The sequence below is a fragment of the Siphateles boraxobius genome, unplaced genomic scaffold, assembly GCF_051911475.1.
Source record: "Siphateles boraxobius isolate OS27281-9 unplaced genomic scaffold, OSU_SipBor_1 35, whole genome shotgun sequence".
NCBI lineage: Eukaryota > Metazoa > Chordata > Actinopteri > Cypriniformes > Leuciscidae > Siphateles > Siphateles boraxobius.
In genome coordinates, this window is record NW_027508975.1 from 12,829,298 (window position 1) to 12,852,980 (window position 23,683).

At 35.5% G+C, this 23,683-nt stretch overlaps 2 protein-coding genes across 6 annotated transcripts; one reads left to right on the top strand and one right to left on the bottom strand.

Annotated features, from left to right (window-relative positions):
- Positions 1-131: 131 nt before the first annotated feature.
- prrt1 (proline-rich transmembrane protein 1) lies at positions 132-11,905 on the top strand. Its single transcript, XM_077196448.1, has 4 exons — positions 132-964; positions 2,970-3,328; positions 4,650-4,841; positions 6,616-11,905. The coding sequence occupies exons 1-4, from the start codon at positions 946-948 to the stop codon at positions 6,790-6,792; spliced, it is 747 nt and encodes a 248-aa protein (XP_077052563.1). The 5' UTR covers positions 132-945; the 3' UTR covers positions 6,793-11,905.
- A 2,182-nt stretch (positions 11,906-14,087) lies between these two features.
- On the bottom strand, positions 14,088-23,175 carry tmem268 (transmembrane protein 268). Of its 5 annotated transcripts, none has more exons than XM_077196442.1 (11): positions 22,886-23,174; positions 22,749-22,803; positions 22,381-22,470; positions 21,848-21,983; positions 21,176-21,270; positions 20,955-21,062; positions 18,979-19,137; positions 18,732-18,842; positions 17,398-17,487; positions 16,702-16,914; positions 14,088-15,760 (listed from the first exon to the last, which is right to left on the bottom strand). In XM_077196442.1, the coding sequence occupies exons 4-11, from the start codon at positions 21,957-21,959 to the stop codon at positions 15,596-15,598; spliced, it is 1,053 nt and encodes a 350-aa protein (XP_077052557.1). In that variant the 5' UTR covers positions 21,960-21,983; positions 22,381-22,470; positions 22,749-22,803; positions 22,886-23,174; the 3' UTR covers positions 14,088-15,595. The 5 variants fall into 5 exon arrangements, with proteins under 5 accessions (XP_077052557.1, XP_077052560.1, XP_077052558.1 ...); XM_077196445.1 differs by having other exon boundaries at positions 21,848-21,980; positions 22,886-23,143; XM_077196443.1 differs by having other exon boundaries at positions 22,915-23,036.
- Positions 23,176-23,683: the final 508 nt, after the last annotated feature.

Below are 23,683 nucleotides of genomic sequence, written 5' to 3' on the forward strand. Positions count from 1 at the left end.
TCTTAAACTTTTACATTTGGTCCTCCAAATCCTCAAAACTTGATTGATTACTTTTTAAATTTCAAATTATCTCAAGAATTTTACATCAACTTCTGTATTATTCTGCTTTCAATATATTAACTGTTTATGATAGAGCCATTATGAATATTTCACAAATACATCTCCATTGTGACCGTAGCAATCAATATAACTTAACTTTTCATACCAAATAAAACCGTTTTTTGTTAGTCTAAAGCTAAATGTCAGAAAATGTAAAAGATTCGATTTTTAGATTTATTTTAACTATTTGAAGCTCAATACAATCCAACAAGCCTTATTATTCAATGGTAAAACCATCATAAATTAATATGGGATCTCCGTTAAACAATGTGCGATTGTATTATTTTAATGTCAATGGTAGCTAATGCCAAGATACCACAGATTTATTGTAACAATTAGTATTATGGTAGTTTGGGGAAACTGTTACCATGGTAACAATATTAATCGAAAAGATTTCTTCTTTCTTTATTTTTTACAAATGTTTTAAATGCACTTTATTAGCTTTAGTTTTCTTGAAGTCAACTATATTTGCATGTGATGTGTGCGGCATGGATTGTGTTGTGTGGTTCTGCTGCTGTCTCTTTAAGACTCTCTGGTTAATACAGTGTAACTAGATGCGTTCGTTGAAACCTGTTTTTCTGCTGCTGCTGATGCTCTGGATGTTGCAGTGTGACCGTGGGAAACAGCAACAGACATTCAGAGGCTTTTACACCCAGATAACCCAGCCTTTACACTGCAAACATCAGTATTAGCTATTATCTGAAGATGCATTATAATTAGCCTGGAAAGACATCATCAGCATCGTCTGTTGTGATCTGACATAAAGACAGTAGCCTACTGATTGGATTTGGGTTTTTATTACTGGAGGGACAAACTGAACATCGTCGAAACGGACAAATAAAAACGATGTCTTCGGAAAAACACGGTAAAATGTCTATTTTATGAATTTGGTCACATCGTAGCTTACTACATAAATTAATGCAGCTGGAATACTGATTTTAATCAAAGACTATTTATAAAAATTAGTGCGAGACAATGCCATATTAAAGCGCTTTGAAATGACCATTCATGAATAGTTTTTTTTCTGTTAATTCTTATTTAATTATTATATATAGCATATATAGCCTACATATTCAGACCGTGTGTCAAATCCTAGTGAGCTGCCTATAGCCTAAGCATCAAAAGCGCATAACGTTAATGTAATTTGTTGCGTGCTGCAGTTTTGCCCATTATAATAATGTGCTGAGCGTTATTATAACATTCTGACATCAAATATCGAATCAACCCTTATTTGAACCTAGTGGATGATCCCCATAAATGCTGTCTTAATAGGCAGCTCGCTATTTGAAACAGCTGTTGTGTGTGTCTGTTAGCTATTCGCTGCTCTTTGTCGTGTTGAACACATATACAAATATATGCTGTGTGTGGAGTTTAATCAAATGAGAGAATAGGAACAAAGTGTGTTCAAAGGGTGTTGTATGAGGCTGTAGGGCCCTATTTCAGTCAGCAGGTCCCTTGGGTCCGTGATTCACCGTGCTGTGAGATGGAGGGCCCTTAAAAATTCGCTTAAAACTAACGTGATTTTGTAAAATTACGCAGATGTGGTTTAGATAGGCTATAGGAACCTTTTGGATTATCAGTAATCTTTCTTGCAATAAAAATGACAATTTCAGGGTTTTGAATCACTGTCATAAAAGCTGTAGGCTACATCCGTCTCACCTCTTGCTAACCCATTTAGACAAAGAATTAAATGATTAATTATTCACATTAATTGTTTTATATGCTTAATATGCGGGTATTGGACAGTAAGGAGGACACAGACAACGTTATTTAAATATGCTCAGAAAATTATGCATTAAATATGTATCCTTGTACATTTTTTTCTCTCTCTCTTCCAACTAATTAAATATGAATTGCAATGCCTGAAATCCGCCTATACTATCCTGGACTATAGATATGCTGCTGGCATTGTGGATTACATAATGACTTAGTCGGGCATATAAACACACACACACACACACACACACACACACACACACACACACACACACACACACACACACACTGAGATAAACTCTCTTGGGTGACACAAGCTGGTGTAAATCTCATTAAATCGTTACTGTAAAGGAATAATCCAAGTTGAGGAATGGTTTATTGAAATTTATAAGTATAAATAATTAAAGCAAGTTGACAGTAGAAAGTAAAAATTATATTCATTTTCTCTAAAGGAAAATTGATTTTCAAAGAAAGCTTATAAGAAAGACCTGCTGTAAACTCAGTGGTTGTTAACTGATGGTATACGCAAGTCATTAGTTTGCATTAATCCAACATATTTTTTAAAGAATCATGTTAAATAGTGGAATTCCTGGTGAAAAACTACGTTACCATTATTCTGCATAATCTTTACCAATCAAAGAGTCCTGGCAAACAAATTGGGCCAAAAATGCTCAGTCTCGCTATGCTCTCAAAATATCAAAATATTTGTATATGCATATTTTGCAATAAACTTAAATATATTGTTTTTATAGATATAATCAATTACTTTAAATGAATAATTCTTTATTTCTTCATCAGTTTTTTTATATGTATTCAATTTTCAATTTTAATATGTAATTCACAATGAATTGTAGTTTTTCCCTCATTAAAGCCTTTAAGTGCAGTACCTTTGTCTTTTAGTCCAATTTTCTTTATACTTTTTTGCTTCAAATCAAAGTTTGCAATGTTGAGATTCACCTCGTGGTTGGTCGGTTTGGCTTGGATGATTTCATATACAAATTTTAATTTTACATTAAGTCATTTAGCAGATTATTTATCCAAAGAGACTATATGACTTCAATTTATGTCACACGTAGAATACAATCTTACTCTTATAAATAACTGACTAACACTCTTTATTTGTGTTGTATGACTGTCAATCTGTCATGGCTCAGGATTGGAGGAGGCAGCAGGGAGGCAGGCCATGTCTCAGCCGATGATGCAGATGGCTCCACCTCCCTACCTCCCCAACCAGGACCCCAACATGCCCCCACATCCTCCTCCATCTGGCTGTGGCCAACAGCCGAATTACCCCCCTCCCCCTCCCCCTCCTGGATCAGAGGGGTACCTGCAGGAAACCCAGTTCCACTGCGGCACCCTCGGGCCCCAGGGAGCTCCAAACGGATACCCGGTGCAGACGCACGGACCAGTAGGCACCGTCCCTCATCCTCCCGTGGGCTATTTACATACAGGATTCCCCCTTCAACTGCAGCCCTGCACGGCCTACGTGCCCGTATATCCCATAGGCACAGGGGTGAGTGAGGATTCATCTCATAAGGTATTTTGAGTAGGCATGACATGAAAATTTCAATCTAAATGCAGGCATTGGAAGATTTTTGACCTCATAATCATAATGTTTAATCAAAATATCTTTACTCAAACTTCTGGTGAAAAGACAGACTTCTTTCTGGTGACGTATGCCAATCATACTCATCCAGTCATTAAGTCCAGTTAAACCCCTGCAAGCTCACGCTCGTCACCACTTTTGAGAGCAAAACCCACATCTTAAAATAGAAAACACCTCCTGCATTTTTACTTTTTTGATAATCCGTTACACTCTGGTGTACAAGAAGAAAAAGAATATTACAGTAATGTGGATTTAGATTTCTATGAGCAATTTATTTATTTGTTGTAATTTTTTAGCATTATTTTAATAGCTATAAGCTAGATCTTTATATAAAATATTATGTGAAATGTGATTTGAATCTTTGCAGTAAAAATTCAATTCAAGACCAGCAGAGATAAGATGCAAGATATATCAGGACAATATCGTTTGTCTGCCAATATGAGTGAATTTTAAAAATGTAATATAGTATGATATAGTGTATGTAAAATAATATAGTATTACCATAAAGGGATTTCGCTAGATTACAGAAAATATATAAAATTTTAAGCGTACTCTCTCTTTACTGTACATTGCTGTATGCATTTAGAACAAGTGAACTTTGATTATGTTACTTATTTTAATCTTATTTGTGCTCCAAATAAATTATTTTAGCTTAGGCAATTTGCAATTTGCAAATAATTATATTGTGAATAAACTGTATATTCACAATATATATAAAATATAAAAATATATTGCTATTGTATTTTGAACTGCAAAATGTTAATAATAAAAATGTGATAATGAAAAAATGAAGACAAGATTATATTACTGTTGTAATAATACAATTGTACACTACAATTGTAAAGTTATAATACTAATATTTATGTTTAGTTGATTAATCTTGTGAAATTCTAAAAACGGTCCTCAAAAATATTGGTAATTGTGCAAAAATAAATAAATACATTTCAGCCTTTTGCACACTATTGATAATCACACCATGTGTGATTTTGCAGCCCTATTTCAGCTCATGTCAACACAGTTCTATTGTCATAGAGTAAAAATAATCAAGGTCCAATCATTTTTTTTATTATTTCAATCCACCTGCCACTGGATGAACCCTGCATGACCTACAAAGTGTCTGTGAGATCAGATCTTTTTCTGAATCAGAAAATATAGAAAATATGCACCTCAACTGTGCACCAGTTTCAGTAACCTGAATTGGCCTTTTCTGTCTGTTTCCTCTTCTCAGGCACAGCCTTACATGCCTAACGGTGCACCTCATCCAGGTGTTGCTCCCGGCCAGATGGCCATGCATATGCCAAATGGCATTGCTCTGATGGAGTCTCGTCGTCCTCCTCACGACTATCTGCCCATCGCTGTCCTCACCACTGTCTGCTGCTTCTGGCCCACAGGAATAATCGCCATCATCAAAGCTGTGCAGGTAAATGAGTCCGGACAGAGCTCTGATAATAGTAAGGCAAGATATCATTTCTGTTTTGCATTGGCTGTTCACACAAACAAGATGCAACTAAACAGGAGTGCGTTTCCCATACAATGGCTAAACTCGCTGCTTAACTAATAAAATTCATTGTTGGAGAAATCTAGTCACGATTCTTTCCCAGAAACTGTAGTAACGTGGCCACACCTCCGTCATTTGAACCAAGTTGGTATAATAGGTAACAAGTTATTACACTTTTATTTCAACTACATGTGAACTACCAGTCATTAGAGTATTAGTAGACTGTCTGCTTAAAGGGGTCATGAACTGCATTGTTTTATTGTTTTATAATGTTTCCTGGGGTGCAAATCATAATGTTACTATCGTTTTTACATCAAAAGTTGTCATAATTTAGGAATAAAAGGCATTTTCGTACCATGATTTTAGCCTTTGATTTGAACGCTCTGCTGTGAGCCTTCAGTGTAAACACCCACTGCTGTGATTGGCTAACATCTTTGCGAATGAAATAGCTAGGATTACCTGTGGAACTCTATCGAAAACCTTTAGAACAAAAGTGCTGATTTTAGCATTGTATTTAGATCTATGGCATTTAGATTGTGGCATGAAAGGTTGCAGTGATGAGCACTGTAGCCGATCACAGACATGTTGAGCACATGAATGCAGTGATCTCGTCATGGCAACTCGATTTCTGCACTTTCACAAAAGCTTTCATCATAACTAACAGAGCAAACACAATGTAAATAAGAGATTTGTCGATTATAACCAAATACTATAGATAAAAGGGACTTTGTTATAATGGGAGTTTTGGTGAGAGTCCAGAACTCAGTCACTGTTTGATTGACAGTTCCAGCGATTGTAAAGGGAGCGTTCTTTGATTGCTTTCTATATATCATTTAATAGTTTAAATAACAGATTATTTTCATCCTACTTAGAGAAACATTGTGAAGTTGACCATTTGGTCACTGGTTTGATTTATTGACACATAGACAAAGAAGATCTGACTGTACATGAATCATTACATATCAGAAATCACTGGTCACAGATCAGGCATTAGAATTAACACAGTTACTTATATGTTTTGACAATACTGTCTAGTCCATATTGTAAAAGTCTGTTTGCAAAGCCTGTGCCGAAATTGCGACTGATTTACCAGATAATCCAGTGACATGTACCGAATACAAATAGCCTAAATAATGCTCAACTGAGACAATAACATTGTTGAAAATAAATAACCTCATTCCTAGCATTAGGATCCTTTGTAAGGTAATGCTATTTTAATTGTGTTATGTGTTAGGTTTCAGTTTACTTACAGGATGTTCTTATAGTATGATGATCTCTTATATGTCAAAATCTCTTATATGTTATTTCATGACCCCTTTAACATCTGCTAACACTTTATTTTGATGGTCCTTCAACAGACATTCTGCTGACTATAAGTAACTTGCAAATACATATCAACTTATTCTACTAACCCTAATATCGATACACAAGTACTGAGTGATACTAATTAACTACACTAACTATAGGGCTAGGCTAGGATTAAGGTTTGTTTAAGGGTTAGTTGCTTGTAATTATGCCTAATTTATAGTTATTACTATAGTAAATACATGTAATGTGTAACAAGGACACATTCAAATAAAATGTTACCTTTTTTTAGCATCAAACAGTTGAAATTATTTCAGACTTGGTACGAACAAGTCTTTTATCTATTTCATCTAAATATCTACTAAATAAGTTTTTTTTTTAATTTGTTTAGGTGCGTACCGCTGTTGCTCGGGGCGACATGGTTACGGCAGAGATTGCTTCACGTGAGGCACGTAACTTCTCCTTCATAAGTCTGGCGGTGGGAATCGCCTCCATCGTGCTGTGCACCATACTCACCGTTGTGGTCATCATCGCCTCTCAGCATCATGATGACGACTGGGAGCCCTAGAGACCGCAGCGCATGGACGCGCACCCCCTCAACCTGCCCTACAGACCCCTGGCCAACATTCCAGTCGGTATTCAGATTTTTCTCTCACACAGCACATTTCTGACTTCTCAAGCCACCACATCCTAATCTGCAGTCAAAAATACAACATTACAGCCATTTGCCCATGTATTAGTTACAAGAGAGATCAGTGGTATGGTAAATCAGAGCATGGGAAACACAAAAGGTCTACCATGTTGTAAGCGTGCTCGCACTCGCATTAACCTACCTGAACACTTCCTGCTTCTCCTAAACAAAAGCCTGTGTTAGATCATTAGTTTAAAAATATTGTGTACTGAAGACTTGAGTCAGGACAGATGTGTTATTGTTTGCTCCTAAAATTTGCCAAAAATATTACTTTTTAAAAGAAACACACAAGTATTACAGGAACATAATTTTGGTATTATTAATTGTGTTTTTTGACATTCAAAACATTCCTCTTTTATTTGTGCCATTTATCTGTTTAAAAAGAAAGACAATATATTGCATTGTAGGTTGAACTGACTATTTTAGTCACTGAAAATGTGGATAAATTGTGTTTTCTATAAACTAAGGGCCAGATTTACTAACACCTTGCATCAGTTAAATTAGCACTGAAAATGCATGGGCATGGTTATTTTTGCGGCTGACCTTATTGCATATAAATTTGTAGGAGTTTCCCTTTTAAGAAGCTGAATTTATGGGAGGAGAGTATTTAAATGAATCATGCTAGGTGATTTACTAAGATTTGCGCTAGTCAATTTACTGGTATTTGCGCCATTATTTAACGCCCCCCGAAAAAAGCATGTCTTAAACCAGATGCTAATTTGCGCTCTTCTTCGTCGATTATCCGGCTTGATCTGTCTTCTTTATTTTTTCAGTAGATCACGTTCAGAACTTTCCACTCCCATCTGCACTTTTTTGGAATTGCGATCTCACGCTAATTTGCCCTGTTTAGTAAATCTGGCTCTAAGTTTTGAAATTCAAATCCAAAAAGACTACTTGATTATTGGAAATAAGTTCCAATATAATATAACTAGAATTTCAGATTTCATTTACCCAAAGGAACTTCTATGGAGTAGTTCAGAAGAGTGTATATCAGTATTGTTCACTCAGTGGTTTCTTTTCTCACACCTAAGGCCAGAAAAATACTCTACGCATTACACAAACACATATGCAAAGGTTTGGCTAAGACATGGCAGCATGCAGTTCTGTTGTACATATTTAAAGGTAGTGATGCACCGAAACACCAAAACCGAAATTAAAGTTTTCATTTAGCTGAAAAACGGAATCCAGGTAAAGTTTGGGCAATTAAACTTAGGTAATTGTTAGATTACATATTACATTTTGCTACTCTATTATAATTTCTGGTCATGGTGAAATGTGTCTACACTGTTACCTGTTGTACATTTTCCACATTGTGTGCACAATATAGACGCTGACACAGTCAAAACACTTCATCTGAAAAGCTTTAAATGTTTCAGTCAATTATTTCAGCCCTCCAAAACTATTTTGGCCGTAACCAAAAATTCTATTTATTCCTGTTTAGGCCACATTTTTTTGGTTGTTGCAATTTGCATCGCTATTTAAAGCTGCAAGGTACAATTTTTGCTCTACTAGTGGCACAAAATGGAAATGCAGTCTGTTCATTTTAGAATCCCTAAATAGCAACATTGGCTTAACCAATAGTGTGAGTTTGGGGCATGACTAACCGATTGTTTAGAGTACCTGTTTTATTGCAGCTAGTGGCACAGAATTGACACACTGCAACTTTGACAATAGTTTTACCGCATTTGGTGTTATTGTGGTAGCCCGCCATAAAAAACGAACTAACTTTAACAAACTGGCTCAGCAGGATTTTCTTCAAACTGTTAAATTGACGAAGAAAAAGACGTGTATAGCTCCTCTTGTGGCAACACGGGGAATGCAATATGTATAATTTTGAATTGCTGAGATATTTTGCAGTGCAGCGACATGTGAAAATAGCTACAAGCATTTGCGTTTATGTACTTGCGTAGCGTACACCTCGGGCCTAAGTGTTCCCAAGTGTCTTGTTGCAAACCGTTCTTGAAGAAATCCTGTTCAGAGATGTTGAAAGAATGTATTATAGGGTGAAATTATTGTTTCATTACTTACTTTTGTAAACTGGCTCTTCATTGAGGGAAGACATTTCTCTGTTGTGATCTAGTGTATTATTTATTGTTTAAACACTAAATTATTAATTTGTGTATTAAACTGATTATTCTGTATTTATTGAAATATGTAATCATAGGTCTAACTGTTGTGCTGAAATATTTCGTTATCTTTCCTAGATAACAGTCAATCATCACAGATGATTGCTCAGCTGGCATATTTTAAAGAAGCATGTGGTAATATGCACTTTTATGCTCAGTAAGCAAGTAGCTAGTTTGTCTCACTTCTTTGTAGATGAAAGTGTAACTTGCTTCAATTCTGACCTCATTGAAACTCCTCACATGCTGCTGTCAGTTAGCTGTAGTTTGATAGATTAACGCATTTAGCACAATGGTTTGGTTGAACAAAAATAATCAAACAAACCTATAGTGTTCCCACATATATTATACTGAAACATGGATGCAATGTTTTGGTTTTGTAAGACTCTAATATGTGAATTTATCTCTTACTGCTTTCAAAATGCATCCATTCGTGCCATTCACAGACTGACTGTGTGATCTGTCAAACTCTTTATTTTCAAACAAGAAAAAACCCAAAAATGAAAATCCTGTCATCATTTACAACATACCCTCATGTTGTTCCAAAAACATGTGTGACTTTCTTTCTTCCATGGAGTATAAAAGAAAAATCTAGCTAAATGTTGATTCTGTTCTTTCCGTAATGAAAGAGAATGGGGCTGTTGAGCTCCAAATCTGACTGATAACTCAAATAACCCATATAACTAACATTTTGGGAATTTTTTTTGGAGCTTAAAATCCCCAGTCCACATTTGCTGTAATAGAGTGGTGCAGGGATGACAGGCCAAACCCAGAAACGAGTTGCATTTTAGCACTTCTGCTTCCATCTTCCCGAAGTCAATGGGTTTTTTGTTAAATGCTTGAAATAAGGTCTGTGGTGAACACAAGCTCAAGATATTTTCATGATTTATTCTATGATATAAAATACAACAGTAATACCCTCTTGTGATTTTTAAAGCTTTAACTTGTCTTGTAAAAAGCGGTTGCCAACAAGTGTCTGAATGGGACTACAGAGGTTGTCGGGGACATTAAACGTCATCAGCCGAACAGGTAAACTCATTTACTCACTTTCACGGCCTCGTTGTATTTATAACCAAACTCTTGCAAACTATTATAACTCAAACTTTCAGAGAAATGTTTTCACACAAAGACCGAAAGAGTTGTCGGAATCTTGGTGATGGTGACGTTGAAGTCATGCGACTGTGGTTTAGTTCATTTATTTGGGTTTTGACTTCTGCAGATTGTATTTACACTTCAAACTTCATAAAACTGGTGTTCATTTGTGAAGATTATCATGATGAACAGAACGTGTAAGAAACATAAACGTTTGTTAGTCAAATACCTTATTTTCTGCAATAATCCAAAAGCCAATGCGAAAATCCTATTGGGTTTTTGTCGAAGGAACCAGTGTAATGCTAACTTCCGGGTTGGCCTACAAAAAAAATTTGTCATCCCTGCAGCCTGGGTCTGCTAAATTTCTTCTGTTGTATTCCATGGGCGAAAAAAACTCATAAAGGTTTTGACCAGGGTGAAAGGAAAAGTATTTTGTTTTTTTTGGATTGATTCAGTGTATGATTTTTTCATTTGTGTATAAAGAATTTCTACATTTGCAGGCTTGACAGTTGTGGCGAGAGTAAAAATTGCTTGTCGTCTCAGTGAAATACTAGAAAGAGAACAGACAATTTTGATAAATGAATGTGTCCCATGATTAATTTGGAAAGACGGAAGAAAATCATCTTTTGCATCCATTTTGAGCACTTTCTGCCCTCTTCTACCATGCCACTCAATTTTAAGAATTTTTTTTTTGTTTTTTGCTTGTGTAATTTGAACTGCATCATATCTTTCTTTTCCTGCTCTCTTTAATCGATTTCTAATATCTTTCTGATCTATTTTTGAACAAATGCCTTGCAGCACTGCAAGTGTTTTGCTGAACTGTTCGTTGAATGACTTCAGATGTATCGTTTATACCTGTTAGAGGTGTGATTGCATATGGTCATGTTTATATGGGCTATGTCTAAAAATATGCCCCTCATTTTCTAACTAAGAGAGAGCATAGTTTCAATAGAAATCCTGTCTGTTAATAAGACAAGCTTGTCCAAAACATTTTATTTTGGTGTTTTAAAGTTGTGCAAACACTGTACAGTTGATGTGAAACTAGCTCCTGTTTGTAATTAGACCAGCAATATGCTTTTTCACACTGTTGTGATATAAAGCTAATGCTTTATTGTTATAAACATGGCCACTGAAATCTGATTGCCAATAGTTACAGCACATCGTTTCTCTAAGCTTGTAAATTTGGCAGATGGTTTATTCAAAATAGCCTCAAGCTTAAATAACCGCAACCTTGTATTTGTGTGCTTCTAGAGGTTTATTCTTCTGTGAATCTCACGAATCCTGTCAAAAACATGTCCTGGTCATATTTCTCCTCAAGTCAACAGAATGAAATATGATATTATTATTCTCATAAATAGAATGAAGCTTATTTAGGACTTTTTTTGCATTACTTTGATGCCAGTTTCCTCCCCCCCCCCCCCCCCCATGTAAAAAATAAATTTAAAAAAAACACTGCCGAGATGCAAATCTAATGAGATTCACCATTGAAAATAATGGGAATTCCTCAGTTTTGGCAAACCTTAGTTGTATTGTCATTGAAAATAATGTTGCAATGAAAAAAAAACCTCAATATTCCTTAAATCATGCTTTATTTTCTTTATGCAAAAACAAAAAGTTATTTTATTTTTAGTCAATTGAATATGGGTGTGAATTGTGACCCAGACATGTTTTTTTTATTTGTGTGTGAGATTTGCTCTTTAATGAGACCAATCATTGATTTGCAGTGTATGAATCCAGTGATTTGAATTAAAGAGGAATACCTGGTTGTGCAAGAATCGATTGTGTAGCGTTTTCTCTCCCTCTCTCTCTTTCGTGTTGGCCTTTCTCTTTGTCTCAGAGGTGCTATTTATAGTTGCCCTGTTTTTTCTCTCCATCTCTGAATCTTTTTCCCTTGTGTCACTGGAGCTGCAGTATAACTCCACATCACACAACTGATAAACTGATAGGAGGGCACCAGTGCCTCATAAAATGCTCTAATTTACATATTGTATCCATTTGTGGTGTACAATAATTGCCCAGGGGCTGCAGCTCTTCTCAATCTGTGGGGGGCATCTGTCATTCTGTGGATCAAATTCAATATGATGCTCGGCCATCAAAGTGAGGGATTGAAGTCAGTAAGCATCAGCATGACTGAGTCTGGCTGCACAGGATAGCAAATATTTTAGAATAATGTATTGGAAATTAAAGGGCAAGAGAGGGATCAGAAAAGTGCTAAATGAAAACATATCCAACTCATATTTCACCTTTTTTAAGATTTACTCAGTACTTGTATGCAGCACTGACCGATATGGCAGTCGTCCTGGGCTTATACTGACACCTGGTGGTGTGGATGCACAATGTAAAATCAAAAGTTTTCAGTTACCAATGCCAAATGTACTTTTTGCAGTCAGCCAAATGATTAATTTATTCAGGATTAATTTATTCCATTAGTGAAATAGCAGTAGGAAAAAGGGAGCATAGGAAAAAGAGAGTAGTATTTGGTTGGTCATGTGATCTCAAAATGGCAGCTCCAATGAGGTGACCCGCTCCATGTAAAAAAACACAAAAAAAATAGCTCTTATTAGGCTACTGATATAACTTTTTTATAGTATCATGTTACATTATATGTTTTAGGAAATGTATGGGAAAACATTTTTGTTGAGGAAATAATAGAAGTTCTTCTTTTAGAATTTTTTTTTTTTTTTTTTTTTTTGTCATTTTTGTATCAAAAATGGACTAACCCAACCATTGGTTTAAATTTATAAATAAAATTTAAACCCAACGTTGGGTTTGCCCACATTTGATCCAAACAGATGAAACAACCTATCATTTTTTTGAATTTTGAGTTTTTACCATTATTCTAAAAGGTGATTCTCATTAGATATTCGAATGGATATAGATGCTAATACATTTATCTAATTCATTTTGTCTACAACATTTTTTTAATCATTATTATTAATGGTTCTAAAACAGTGTTGTTATTGTAAACTAAAACAGTTAAAAAAAATCATTAATTGAAATAAAGCTGATAAGATAGATGACAAACTTAAATGAAAATTAGTTTATAAGTTAAAGAAAATATACAAAATTATAAGTTAGAAAATAAGTTAAGTTAAAGTAATAAAATTACTAGAAGTAAAACTGAAATAAAAATTCATTAAACCTAAATAGAAAAGTACATAACAAAATTACTCAAATTTAAACTAAAATTAAAACTGAAAATGTAAAAACAAAAAACTAATTAAAAGTATAAATAAATATTACAATAGCATATAAATAATACAAAATAACACTGCCTAAAAATAGGCTTAAGTCCTTTTGATTTTGGGGTGAAATATGACCTGGATTCATATCTTGACAGGTTTCATGAGATTCATCCAAAATGGAAAGAGGTGGGAGAGAAGAGAGATGAATCAAGTTAGAAGGAAACAGGCCAGACTGTGTCGGTAGGATCACAGATGGTCGTTTAGCCTCCCAAAGAGACTCATCGTTTCAGTAATCGTTTAACACTGCAGGCCTGCCGTCTTCCACCACACAGTTCTGCCTCTTCTTCTCTGACCCTCACGGCGTGTGTTTGTGTCACCCATACTGCGTCCGTGTACTCACCCACAAATCACCTCCACAGCTCCATCAAGGCTGAGTAACAACCTCTGTTGGACAACTACATCTGATGTACACGTCCCTCACGGTGCAGTGCTGCTCTGTGCTCTTTTGGTTAGGATTGCATACCCATGTAGTACTTGTGCCAAGCTTTGAGCTGTGCAGTGTAGATTCACTGACTCGCTGGTTGATTCATGTTGACACCATTACTGTCATTTCCTATCTCTTCCACAGTGGCTCTCCTCTCTGCTCTCACTGAACTGTCCTCCCCTCACCAGAGACTTATGTAAGACCTGCTCTTTACTCAGTGCCCTAACTAGGCATGAGAAGTTTTCAGTGTCTACACTGAAAGAGAAAATGCTGCAAAATCACAAGATATTTCATGTTTAACATATTTATATAAAACAGGTTATGGCAAATCTCAGATAAAAATAAACATCAAAACTGACCCTATTTTCTTTATCACATGTTCATTAGTGGAAAAAATATAATTTTTTCAGAATGTAATAACTTTCCTATGTGACTGACATAATCAATTCCTCTTATTTCTAGCCCAATCCTTCAAATACTTATAGACGCACTTTTCACTATCCAATCAATTGATACAATGGTAACACTTTACAATAACGTTCTTTTAGTTAACATTATAGTTAGTGCATTAACAATGAGTAATACATTTGTTACAGTATTTATTACTATTTTTTAACGTTAGTTAAAAAAATTAAACTGTTCATTCATGTTAGCTCAGGTCCATACAATTTTTATTTTAATATTGGATTAGTGGATGTTGAAATTAACAGATTAAGTATTTTTCCATTGTTGGTTTATGTTAAATAATGTAGTTAACTAATGTTCTGTGGAATACTTAATTCTGATTGGTCAATCGAGCCATCTAGCGGTATTTTATCTCCTGGTAACAACCAGGCTCATCCGGGTAATTGAAGACGGTGCTTTACACTTGCTAGAACTTCCTCGTGGAAGTTTTGCGTTTGGTGAGCTAATAAAATATTAAAACTCCAATTAATATTTTGTGTACAGTTATTTAATTATGACATCCGGTATCATACAAACGCAGCTGTTGCCATTTTGCGACGATTGTTTTGTACACTATTTTTTTACATTGTTTTGACGATTGTTTTGTAATGGATTATAAGATAATAAACATGACAGATTTTAAAAAATTTTCATCTCAAATCAATATATCTTATGTCTTACCCATAATTATTGATGTGGTAAAATACCGTGTAATAAGTGGTATGACTGTACTGAATCCCTTAAATGTTCGTATAGTTTGCGCATAGCTTGCTAGCAACTGCCTTCTTCGGGGAAGCTTTGCGTTAAAAAGAGCTAACGTTAGTCTAATTATTTACTTATGTGGCAAGTAGCTGTGTAATAAGCGGGATAATGTGCATTGTGCATCCAGCCGGTTGTTATCGCACAATAAAACCAGACAGGGTGATCAGGACCACCGCGAGAAAGTTTTTATCGCTTGTTCCTTTGCATCCGGTTGTGACAGTGATAATCAGAATCTTATAAAGAACCACAAGCCAGTAATAAAAAATCAACATAAATACAATACTATGTTGTACAACATTTTGTACCAGTGTGATGGCTTATCAGTTTGGCTGGTTAATACAAAAACTTAACATGGAAGAGAAAGGAAAACATTCTTACTTCATCCTTTCACACCTGATGAGCATATGGAATCACATAGAAACCCACAATAAGTCAGGAAACAAATATATATTTTGATACACAGATGAAATCATAACAGTTTCAAGAGCAGCAAGTACAGTCTATGGCTATATCATAATTGACAGCAAAATAATCATCCCACAGAAGATGACTAATACTTTTTAATGTGAGATTTGATTGTCATGTTCCATCTACTGCAGGACCTTTAACTCCACATACTCACACAAACACAGAGATGATGTGGAATGATTTTTCCTTGCAGCTGAAGCCCGTCGGGAAGGAGCAGGAAGCTTGTTTGAGACTAGCAGTCTGACATAAAGTGCACCGTAGGTCATCAGGAGCTGGTAAGCAATTTCCTGAAGAAAACCATTACACATATTTTTTTACTTAAATTGTTGTAGATTCAAAGTAATACTCAATAGTGATCCATCAGAGTAGGTAAGAGAAGCTTATTCTAAATATACTACTATTCTACTTATGAGATCAGGATGTATTTTTAATCATATCTTAGGTAAGTTTGAATCACTGCAGGAATGAGAGAGGAGTCTCATATTTATTCAAGGATGCATAAATTGACCAAAATGGTTATGCAAATGATAGAATATTTTCTTATATATAACCAGTAATAATCAAATACATTATAAGAGGGAGTCTCTCAAACTGCAGGTGACCTGCATGATTTGTCCCATTAATTTTCCTATACTGACAATTGCTGGGTTGGTGATTAGAAAGATTATTGTGCCTCCTTACATGGACGCATATGATATATAATATATAGATATATGGGTAACACTTTACAATAAGGTTTCATTAGTTAATATCAGTTAACTACTTTATAGTTAACATGAACTAACAATGAATTGCACTTCTACAGCATGTATGTATCTTAGTTAATGTTAATTTCAGCATTTACTAATACATTATTAAAATCAAAAGTTGTATTTGTTAACATTAATTAATGCACTGTGAACTAACATGAACAAACAAAGAACAGCTGGATTTGTATTAACTAATATTATCAAATATTAATAAATACCTTAAATGTTTTGCTTATGGTTATTTAATGTTAGTTAATACATTAACTAATGTTAACAAATGAGACCTTATTGTAAAGTGTTACTGATATATGATTTTCTATATCTATTTTAAAAATGGTAAACATAGTATAATCTTCTACTGTAAAAATGTGAGTTGAGCAGGCTTGATCAATTCCCTCTCAAACTGCCACTGGTAAGAACATAGTGACATTGACTGATTCATACAGTATATTATTCATATTAATTATACTTATTTTCACCTGATTTGAGAGAGTGGCTTCAGGCATCAAGCTGAAGTGTTTTGTGAGTTTAGAGTCCTCCCGTTGACTGATTGTTGAACTTCTCTCTCGTCCCTCCACCAGCAGGGGGCGCTCTTCTCCTGGAACCTCCTCGTCCTGTAATCCATCCTCAGGATCAAGGGTCGTGACCTCAGTCACTAGAACTAGGTGGGACATTCTTTTCTTGAGTTTGTTCTGTAGGGTAAAATGGGACCTCTGTGAGATACGCTTTGTGTCTAGCTAAAATAAAATATGTTTACAAATTGTATATCTCATTTTGGGTAGCATTTATTTTGTGTCTAGTTACAAAAATGTTCCCTTGTTCCTATCAGAGTTAGACTAAACAAACCATAAACTGTTGAAGTACAATAAACTTGGATGTTTAAGTCATTTCAACTGACTTCTTGTATCTTGTAATCTTGTGTAACGTATAAAAAAACAGTTGAAAATTGCTTAACTTATTTTTATGAGTTAAAAACATGTTTTTATTACTTAATGATCATATCATTTTTACAGTGTGAATATGTATCCTGCAGCATTTGAATTTAATCTTGACTCTACAATTGTTTGATCTACCATTATATTTAAATTACAAAACGTTTTTTTTTTTTTTATTACTTTCTGTAGGGCCAAGAAGCATCAACATAATAACAAATCAACGAACAAAAGCAAGCCAACCTGTACTTGATCCCTGACAAATCTCATGTCATCCAGTGCTTCCACAAGACAATTCAGACACGGGGACAAGTCCCAGTATACACAGAAGAGCTGGAGAAAGAAAGAAGGATCAAGCAAAACAGCAGTTAAACAAGTTTGTTCGTTTTTTTAACCTTATCAGTTCAATCATATAGACTAGAAGGAAATAAACAAGATAAAGATGCAACCCAGGAAGGTATTCAGTTATCTGATTAAACATTTTTATTTTATCTGATTAAACAGTACAGCTCAAAGTCTCTTTTACTCTCATACCAATAAACAGTTAACTATTAATAACCAATTTCTGCCAGAGAAAATCTTGCTTTTAAATTCAAACATTGTAATAACAATGTAATATGCATTTACATAATTTTGGTAAAAACCTAATGGAAGTGTTCATTTGAAGTTAAATGAATTTTTCTTTCTTTTTTAGTTCCAAACAAAACTAGTGTAAGAAAATCAAGAGCAAAGGATACTGGTAGTTGTGGAGTTGATTCTTAATGTTGTATTTTAAAGGTTTAGTTATTTCAAAAATGAAAATTCTATCATCATTTATACACCCTCATGTCATTCCAAACCTGTATGAATTTCCTTGTTCTGTGGAACACAAAAGAAGATATTCCAAAAGTGTTTTGGTCACCATTGTCTTCCAGTGTATGGACAAAAAAAAAAAACATTCCGCAAAAGAAAGAAAGACATACAGGAACAACATGCGGTGAGTAAAGGATGAATTTTACTGATCCTTTAATGTCACCACGAAATCAAAACTGACCATTTTAGTTTTTTGTGAAATATTGCAGTATGTATTAATAAATTCATGCACATCATTAATAAATTCATGCACATCTTTATTTTTAAAGTAATGTGCGCTTGTAAACTTTAATCCAAATAACTTCCCCTCCCACTTAGAGCAAAAACTCTTCACAGATGATGTGTTTAATGGCATGAGGGCGGGACAACCTGCCACTCACACAACATCACATCGATAGCAAGCCAAGGATCCAATGATCCAATCAATTACCGATGGACATTTTTTCTTTTTTCGAGTTATTTCACACGGATACTGTGTCACAAGAAGCAAGAACGTCACAACTTCCGCCACAAAATGTGTCCAAAGCAGGCTACATTGCACAATCAACACTGCTCCTGTTCTTAATATAATACGAGTTTACTGTAGAGCCTTCTGTATATAGGCTCATGCTGCCTGCAAGTCTTGTCAGAATTATCATCAGAATTGTCTTTAAACTTTGACTTTTCGAGTTGGGTGACAATTCAAGTTTTATTGTGGAAGGTAAGAGGGACTGATTATCAGTAACCTGCAGTTTTCCTCTGCATTTATGCACCCAGTCAGCCACTCCCAACAGCAGCCCGTTCTTAACCATGTGCTCATTAACCCCCACCAAACGCACATCTGTGTTCATGTTGATCTGCAAGAGATACACAAACACCTGTTAATATGCATTAAAAAAGAATACAGGTTTATTCTCAAAAATGACTGAATTAGACCTAACAAGAAAGAGAGAGTGATCTCATCAGACCCTGGTCGGTCATGTGACAGCACACCTCTTTGTTGCTGTAGTGGAAGATGAGGATGATGGCAGCGGTGAGGATTATGGACAACAGACTGACACACAGACAGAGTACCCAGAAGTTCGCTGTGCTGCCTTCAAGGTACATGTGAAGGGTCGAGTACACAGCACACCACAGCACCAGATACAACAACTGCAACAGATAACATATCCAAGTAACATTTCATCCAAAAGATAAAAATATAAGAAATATAAGTTTGCATAAAGACGTCTAATCTTATTTTCCATTACGATAAAGAATCTGGACATTTTACTTTTTTAGTAAATGGTATTCATTTTATTTTCATTGATGATTCTTTCTAAGATTGATTAGAAAACGTTAATTCTGTATTACAGGAAATACTGTATGCTAATGGACTATTCACACCAAGGACAATAACTATAACTACTGGATTGCGATAAAGTTTCAATATTAATTCAAATCTTTTTAGAATAGTGAAGTCCACATCACATCTGTGAACGATAAAAACAATAGCAGCTTTTCCACCGTCGGGCTGAACGGTTCTCTTTGGTATGTAGGCTAATACAAAAGCGTCAGTTGTTGCATTGGTAACGTTAGAGTTTACAGACGATATGAGCGACCACGTTATGGAGGATGATCAGATATTTCTTTTAATTTTATAATTAATTTGTGGTTTACGTCGCACAAATAGTGCGCTTAAAGGGATAGTTCACCCAAAAAAGAAAATTCTGTAAGTAATTACTCACCCTCGTGTTGTTCCAACCTCGTAAGACCTTCGTTCATCTTCGGAAAACGAATTAAGATATTTTTGATTAAATCTGAGAGCTGTATCACTCCTCCATAGGCTTCTAAGGGATTGAAACTTGCCAGCCCCGAAAAGTTATTAAAGACATCGTTAAAATAGTCCATCGTTAAAATAGTCCTACAGTGGCTCAATCTTAAGTTTATCAAGCGACGAGAATACTTTTTGTTCGCAAAAACAAACAAAAATAACGACTTTATTTCAACTATTCATTTCCTTTTCTGTGGGCCTCGAGTCAGTTAACGTAGTGTGATTGCGTAGAGCTACGTCACACGTAGGCTCACTATTGGCTGACGCTGGTCATGTGTGTGATGCGTGTGACGTACAACAACAGAAGCTTACGCTATTACACTAGTGAACTGACTCGAGGTCCACAGAGAAGGAAATGAATAGTTGACATAAAGTTTATAAAAATAAAGTCGTTATTTTTGTTTGCTTACAGATTTAATCAAAATATCTTAATTGGTGTTCCGAAGATGAACGAAGGACTTACGGGGTTGGAACAACATGAGGGTGAGTAATTACTGATAGAATTAAAATTTTTGGGTGAACAATCCCTTTAACCAGCTACAGAGAAACTGGTAGCCAGGCAACAGACAAGTTGAAGTTACCAATTCTTGGTCGTCAAGACAACCAGGCCGAGAATGGTTTGTAATCGTGTCATGCCTTGCTAGGCTCAAGTGTAAACACAACTGGAACCGTTCCTTGATAATACATGCAACTAACCCTAAATCAAACCCAGTGGTACTTTATTTTAAAGTCCTGTTCCCCATGTATACATACTATAAAGGCTTCTTGTTATAGTAATTGCAATAATTAGGTAATAACTAACCTTGGCTTGAACCTACCCCTAAATCTAACCTTAACCCCTGTAGTTACCTTTTATTACCCAGTAAGTACACTGTAACCTGTACTGTAAAATAAAGTGCAACCTCAAACCCTAACCCTATAAGTACATGTTAATTATTATTACTCAGTACTCAAGTTAAATGCATAATTACACTGTAACACAGACACCTTCAAATAAAGCGTAACCCACTGTTTTTCTTTTGATTTTGGAGTGAAATATGAACCGGGCCTGTGTGTTCATTAACAGGTTCTGTGAGTTTTACCCATATTGTCCTGTTGACTTTGCTCAGTGGTGTAATGAGTGTGAACTACAGTGATTTAGAAAGGGATTTCTTACTGGTGCCAGGATGAAATTAAAAAAATTTGAGTTGAAAAGCAGGTATCTTTTGACGGACGGATGGTCTAGCGCTAAATGAAGTGGACCTTCAAAGTCTTCTGCTGGAATCTGGAATAGATTTAACATCAAAATACAACATGGAAAAAAGTTGATTAATTTAGAAATGCGTAAAAAATGATTATTTAATTATTATTTTTTTGGCATGCTGCAAATTTACTAGCCTGAAAGCCATTGGTTTCCAAAAGCGTCCTGCAGTGTGAAAAGTCGAACGTGGGAGTCAACCAAGAGGAAGTGGACACAGATGCCACACACTGACCTGACAGAAAGACATCCAGTGAGGTCAATTAAACAGTTTCAATCTGAAATCCAGTCTTTAATACTCCAGTGTCTCTTTCTGTCAGGGAGAATTTGCGCTGGATTTAAATGGAAAATAAAAGTATTGTAGCCTATTTAATTGATGAAAACATATTTCTAATTCCTGTGGTCTTACAGAAGAATCTACAGTATGACATGTTAAGAGTCATTAGAGTATTACAAGCATTAGTTTCACTTTATTTTGATTGTCCCTTAAACACATTCTGTTGACTATAAGTAATGGTTGCACCTACATGTCTACTAACTCTCATTAGAGCGTTGGTAGAGTATTAGTAGACTGGTAGGGTTAGAATAAGTTGACAAGTAGTTGCAAAGTTATTTATAGTCAGTAGAATGATGATCAAAATGGACCATCAAAATAAAGTGTTACCCAAGCATCTCATCATCGTGTCCTTCAGGGCAATAAAACCATGTGGTAAAAATCACAATGCAGTCACACTGTTTGATGATTTCAGTTAGCTGTTTTTGATTAATACTTGAAAGAGGACACGCAGAGAGAGAAACGGGGCAATATGTACCATTCCTCCATGTGGATGTTCTGTTTCGCTCTCCTGCCATGACTGACTGTCCCGTGGGGGATTCAACATCACTTCTTTCCTCTCCATTACACTGCCGCTCCCTCTCCTCCATGGTGACGGTCACTGTCAGAACCTGCTGGAAAACACGTGCACCAAAATATTAACACTTTCTCACAGAAACCGAATCTAAGTTGCAAACACTTAAAAATAAAGGTTCCAAAAGGGGGTTTTCAGCGACGCTACAGAAGAACCACGTTTGGTTCCTCTAAGAACCTTTCAGTGAACAGTTCTTAAAATAGCTTAGTGTGAATAACATTTTAATAATATGAAGAATTTTGTCAAGATAATGTAACGTGAAATGTAACATAAGAAAAGCTACATTATGTTTACTGTTATGTAAATGTATTCAGTAGTTTCGTAATTCTAAATAGTTGATGTCATTCAAATGAGATCTTGCACTCAGAAAGGAGACTCAAAAGGAGTGTTCAAACTTCATAAAAAGCCAAAAAATGACAAAGAGCATGATGACAAACCTTTAGTCAGGGCAGCTTGTTTCAGTCGATGCTTTTAGCACAATGCACTGCCGGTTTAAGAACAGGAAACTCCAATCTTGCTGTCAACTTCTGTTTTTAGAGTTTCGTATACAAGAAAGTAAGGAAGATGTTAGCGTTTCTCAACGTTACAGAAAACAGATCTTAACCATTTTCACAAAATTCTGCGTGTCCTTTTAAGTTTTTGTAAGTGATTGCAAGAAGTGTATTAATGCATATACACAATATGCATCAATGTGCATTAACCTTTGCATACATTTCAGAGATACTGCTTCAGAGAGCTGTTAATGTTTTACCATTGTGACTTAAGGAACACAAATCAAGAGGGTTTTACAGCCATTTCAACAAACCTGTAAACACACAACAGCGTTCACAGCTGACTCCACTGTAGCTGAATCCTACAAGCTGAAGAAAATGCAAAGACTAATAGATATTATTCAGCATGAGATTACCCTGAAAATGATCCCTCCATCTCATTCTCACTCACCCTTGCTCCTTATCTAATACAGTAAACACCTTTTACTGCTGAAGAACAGTGTGCATGTGACAGCAAGTCCATCTCTTCATTGTGTCAGCCTCTATTTCTTCTCAGTCATGCCTGCTGTTGCCATAACCTTTGTTATTTTTTCTTATTAGGCTCCTCCCACTGTTTTTAACTCATTTATTTAGCTCTTAAAATTAATTTGTTCTTCTTAATATTTCATTCAGGCTCCTCTTGTAGTCTTTTAACCGCTCTTTCTCTTTCACTCTCTGTGAGTGTGTCTTCCTCTTTATGTGAATGCAAAACCTTTTAAACCCTCCCCCTTGTGCTCTTCCTCCAGCTCTCTATTTTCTGTCATTTCTTTTTCTCACAGCTTGTGACTCAGCTCAGTCTGAACACATGACTGCAGGAATGTACACACAATTTCACAGACCGATGCTGAAATGTGTGCGCTTGTGCTTGAATAAGAGTGAGCCCAGGAAATAAAGACACATGCCATAATGATGTTGTGGTTTTCACATGTATTTACTGTTGCCAAAACTGGTGCTCCATTGTCATTGAGTTTGTAGAAGAAGAAGAAAACTGGTTTTGAGTCATAGTTCCATTGGCAATGTTCTCATGGTTTTATATGGTTTCATACACCTGGTTCAGAATTGTGCTAAATTAACACATTATCATATTTTGTAATAACTGTTGTTGAAGTGAACACTATTATGACCACTTACCCCCAAGTTGTGTAAAAATACCACACTATACCATTAGGGGGCTATCACAATGAAGTTATTTATTCATTTATGCCAGTAC